Source organism: Erythranthe guttata, chromosome 12, assembly GCF_056151865.1.
Source record: "Erythranthe guttata isolate IM_541 chromosome 12, IM_541, whole genome shotgun sequence".
In the NCBI taxonomy this organism is placed as follows: Eukaryota; Viridiplantae; Streptophyta; class Magnoliopsida; order Lamiales; family Phrymaceae; genus Erythranthe; species Erythranthe guttata.
The window spans coordinates 14,529,401-14,534,861 of NC_142544.1; the positions used below are offsets into that span (position 1 = coordinate 14,529,401).

The 5,461-nt window shown below is 36.3% G+C and overlaps 1 protein-coding gene across 1 annotated transcript; it reads left to right on the forward strand.

Moving 5' to 3' along the window:
• The first annotated feature begins 4,513 nt into the window (after positions 1–4,513).
• LOC105954198 (uncharacterized) lies at positions 4,514–5,461 on the forward strand. The gene is made up of 2 exons (XM_012977872.2): positions 4,514–4,871; positions 5,370–5,461. Exons 1-2 carry the CDS (start codon positions 4,514–4,516, stop codon positions 5,459–5,461), a joined length of 450 nt encoding a protein of 149 aa, XP_012833326.2.

The window sequence follows — 5,461 nt, forward strand, 5'->3', positions numbered from 1 at the left end:
GTTATACAAACAAAGAATCCAACTACAATTACTTTCACAACTAACTAATGCAATGAAAATATAAAATCTTTAATCCCATAGGACTGTACGTCATTTAGATGATGTATTATGGTTCATTTTTTTTACTACTTTCATCAACCACATTATTAAAATCATGAACTCGAGTAAAATTTTAGTTATTAAATAAATAAAATACAATGTCTCAATTTATGAACAAATGCTTAGAATGAGAAAAGTAATTGAAAGATAGAAAGTAAAAGTTATGGTAAAATAATACATATATAAAATGAAGTCATTTTATAGTTTCGGTTCGGTTCGATTTTTCGCTTCGGTTATCTACTCTTTCCATCATACCGAACCAAATAATTCAGTATTTCAAAAATAAGAAGCCGTACATACGGTTTGAAATGACTCGATTTTTCGGTTTTTTTGCTCACCCCTAACAAGAAGTTGGAGAGAGAGGGGATTTTTTTTTTTGAGAAATTGTCATTAATTTCGCATTAAGTATCCATTGAACAACGATAGAATTGATTGTGAAATTTAAGAGTTACCATAAATAATGGTGATGTGCCTAAGTGGGCTTTTGGCCCAATTAGAATGAAAAAAAACCCACTTACAACTATGGGATCATTGACGGCTAGACACAACTAGTGGAGCATTTCCTTAGCCAATATTCCATCAACAAAAAATACGCTAAGATAGGATGTTACCTTTTCAAATTAGTACAGCGCGAGGCGATTACGTGCAAAGATTCGTCAACGCATTACACGAAGTACTCTACGATTTACTGACGAGCATCGTAATGAAGAATCTGTGGCATGTGCATTTCCGAGATTCTCTCGTCGTTTGTCCCCCTCCAACGCTAAACGAGCTCCTTAGTCGGGACGAGAAGTACATTGGCATAGAGGAGGCCACTGAGATGGGGCTACCCGTAAAGAGAAAACGCGATGAGAATCTCCTCTTTCCCCAAAATCGGAAAGAAGACCGACCCATGTCGGAAAGGAGAGACGTGGTGTATCGAAACCAGGCACGCCCCATTCAAAGTTCACACCCTTGAAGATCAAAACTATGGGAAATCCAAACGTAGCAAGTCGGACAAGTACTGTGAGTATCATACGGATAGAGGACACACAACCGACAAATGTTTTCAGCTTAAGCTTGAGATCGAGAGGCTAATCAAGGAAGGACTTCTCTGAGAATTCATAGACCAACACCCTATCAAAAGATTCAAAGGAAAACCCCCATTTCAAGGCAAGGGCGATCGTCGCGAGCCCACGAGACATCGGGAAGAGGATAACATGCCAACACAGGGGGACATCGCCGTCATCTCCGAAGGAGTTGCAGGATGTGACACTCCCAGTGCTCGCCAACTTTTGATAATAGCCATTAGGGATCCTCCTCTACGTCAGAACGCCCAGCGAGGCAGGTACTTCACATTCACTCACTTGGGTTGGAGATTTCATTCGGTGGTGCGAACCTCGTAGGGCCACGCACCGACCACAACGATGCCTTGGTCAATTCGTCTCTATCTCCAACTACTTGGTAAATAAGATCCTAGTAGATGGAGGCAGCTCGGACAACATCATATTTTTCGAGGCTTTTGAAAAGTTGGGGAATTTCAAAGGCCAAGCTCACGCCGGTAAAGACTCCCCTAGTTGAATTCAGTGGGAGTGTGGTGGAGGCCCTTGGAGAGATACCTTTGATCATATTTTTAGGGTCGTTTCCACAAAGAGTCACAAACACGGTCAATTTTCTGGCCGTCAAGGCCCCATCCACGTATAATGCGATTTTGGGATGACCAAGCATCAAACTATTCAGATCAATCCCCACGACTTATCATATGAAGCTGAAATTCCCAGCGTCTCATTGCATAGGGGAGGTCATAGGCGACCAACGCACAACCCATGAATGTTACGCGGATACCCTAAAAACACCTCAACTTCGAGTTAAGAATCAGACATGTGGGGGAGATGACACCCCAAACCACTTGAAGAGGAAATGGATTTTGGCAGTTGAAGATGAACGCATTAAAGTATTGATTAATCAACACGAAGAAAGCATGAGACTCACAGTAGTGGATGAAGTGAAGAAAGTGTTTTTAGACCAACTAGTGAGAAAAAACCACTTAGAGCTATACTTCATGCACTATTGTCCTACATCAAATCTTTACAATAAACTAGTAGTCAAGTTCTCTTATAAATAGAAGTTATTGGTCATTTGGTAAGCTAACTCTATCTTGGGTAATATTTGAGTTTTTCCAAAGTATCATGTCCAATCTCTAACTTGAGCGTCAGAGTGTAATCGTCGGATCCACCCCGAGTCACTTAGTGTTTCGATCAATTTTGTAGGATATCGAGTGGATCCCACCTATCGACTCCTTCGACACATGGCAAGGACCCTAGCATTCTCGTTCCTGGGCTTGAAGACTGATTCGTTGGGCTTCAAGACTAGTGCGCTGATTCATTATCTCAAAGTAGCATCAAATGGTAAGGGTAAGCTTGGAAGGAAAAAAAATGTTTTACATCGAAAGTTTCAATCAATAGATAATTTCGGAAAAAAATCTTTATGAAAACGTCAAATATGTTGAGAAGGAGGGAGTATCAAATTTTGGGTCAAACATTCATCTATTCTTTAAAAATGGAAGAAGAAGAATTATTTGAAGATAATCTATCCATGTGTTTCGTTTGAACTTTGGAGTGTTGAACATGAACCACCATCGCGTTTGCACAAACCTCAACCGCCGTTGCACGCTCCTCCTGAAGATCGCGAGCCGGCTCGTCTCATTTACATTCATAATTTTGAGCATGTAAATACACTGTTGGAGCAGAACCACCTTGTGATTTGAAGGGGCTCCCGCCCCATTAGGAAAAAAAAAATTGGTCATATTTTTAATGCTTTCTTATTTTATATTATTAATTCTATTTTTGGTCATTTTTTAATGCTTCTTTATTTTATATTATTAATTATCTACTAATTTTGTCCTATAGCTTCCAAAAAAAAAAAAAATTAGCCCCCAACCAGTAGGGTCTTGGTCCGCCCCTGGTTCACACCTACTCATTGTGTAGAATTAATTAATTCAAAGTTTTGATTTCTATAATATAATAGATCACACATCAATCATTAATTAAACTTGTTAATGACTCAACTTTAAAACCAATTTACCCAAAATAATTAGCAATAGAATTTGCATAATATCTTCTTCTTTTTTTTGGTTTTTTTTTTTAAATTATACTTCTTTTATATGAATAATGTTTTTCCACAACTAAATTATTGTGTTCCTTTGCAGAAAACTCTCACATCCAAGATCCTCTGAATTATGAGTATATATGGAATCAAATTTGGGTAACCGATAAACATTCATGACACAACAATTTTGTCACTATTATAATATCACCAACCAACCAGACAATTTTTAGTGACCTAAAACCTAATTGCTTTCCTTCTTACCCTACTAACTTTTTGCCTCTTTTCGGTGCATTACAAATCACTCACTCCTCTCTTATATTTCAATTAATAAAACTATGAAAAAAAAAATAAAAAAAAATCACTTTCTCCTAATAAATTTAAGTGGCTTAATCCCAATTTGCACACTTAAAATGTAGTATTTTAGCACTTTGCACCCTCTAAATTAATTAATTGCACTTTGCACCCTGAAAATATAATAAATCATGCATAATACATTTCGAAAGAATTTTTAAAGCAAATAAAGGTAATTTAATATTTTTAGTGTATTTTGTTAGAATGTTAAATGTCAAGTCAAAGTTTTTATATTCATTGATCATTTCAAAACTACGAAGTGCAAAAATAAAAAAAATAAACACATCTCATCAACATATTTAAATATTATAATTTCGTCACAAAAATATATTTTAACCAAAAAACATTCAACTATTATGTTATTAATTATTTGAAAATTATATATTCTTCCAATGATTTCTACCAAATAGTTTCACCAATTACAATAAAAGATTCATTAATCGTATAATTTAGTTACAACATTTTGTTTGGTAAGAAAATATAACTTATTAGTAATTCAGTGTGATTTCTATTTTTTTCGCACTTTTCACGCACAAAATTAGCTTGCAGATAGAAGAAAACAAACATTTAATTTATTATTTTGCACCGTACACAAATATAAAAACCAAGAAAAAAAATAAGACTTACCTTATTAAGTTTTACATATTTAATCCCTAATGCACTGTGATTGATTTATTATATTTTGAGAGTGTAAAGTGCTAATAATGTTTTTCAAGGATACAAAGTGTAAGAACTACATTTCAAAAGTGCAAAGTAAGATTAAGCTAATTAAAGTTCAATAATCCTTAAAAAAAAAAAGAAATAAAGTCCACTAAAACTATACTACCTAGTACCACCCCACCTCACCCCCACCCTCACCCCCAACCCAAAAAAAAATAATTTTTATTTAGTGTTCACACTTGACACTCTCTCACATTTCATATATCACCTTTCCCTTTTCTTCCTAGTCATAAACAGCACACATCTATAATAAACTATGGCCTCATCAAAGCTTCACAACCTACTCTCTTCACTTATTTTTCTATTCACCCTTCTTGATTTTCCGGCCAAAACGACGCCGCAGGAGTGCCCTTATCCCTGTTATCCCCCGCCGACCGGCCCCGGCGGGAACAACCCTCCGGTGACAACAACGCCGCCAGTTTCCACCACCCCTCCTGCAGTTTTCACTACCCCTCCTTCAGTATTCATCCCGCTCACACCTCCACCGCCGCCTTACTCTTCTGGAGCGGCGCCGCCGCCGCCTGATCAAACGGTGCCTTGGTTTCCGTATTTCTACCAGAAACCGCCCCATCAGTTAGACCAGTCCTTTTCGCCGCCAGCTCTCGGAGGTTCAGGCAATATTATTTTATTCACATTTCCTCTTATTTTTGCTCTGTCCTATGTTTTCTATTATTAGTAGTACGCATATCTTCAATTTTCATGTAATTAAATTATATAGTTATGTGTGTGACAATTGAGATGGGAATTATTGTAGGTTATTTCATTTAATTTGTGCTAATGTAATGATTAAAAGGAGGTTATTTCCTTAAGAATAATTTGCAAATTTATTGGACTTTTCTCTCTTCAGTTACTCTGTCTGCATACGTGGAACCTTGATAAATTGCTAATCTTATTTAAAATAATAATTTCTCTCGATTTCGAGTCGTAGCTGACGTATTAAATTATTTGTTGGATAATTTTAGTAGTTTGGTAGTGTTAGAACTTAAAAATATTCTTTGATAGATTGGATTTTTTATATTTTTATTTGGGTATAAATATCCTGCCTACATAATCACATCATCAAATTGGACGGTTGTTTGTATTCAAATTGAATACTAATTTCTTATGTGAAGGTGGACCTTGTACTAATGTGTCTACCTCATGCGTGGTCCAATACTATGGCTTAACCGACTTAAGTGGTGCTCGTAAAAACTTTTACAAATAG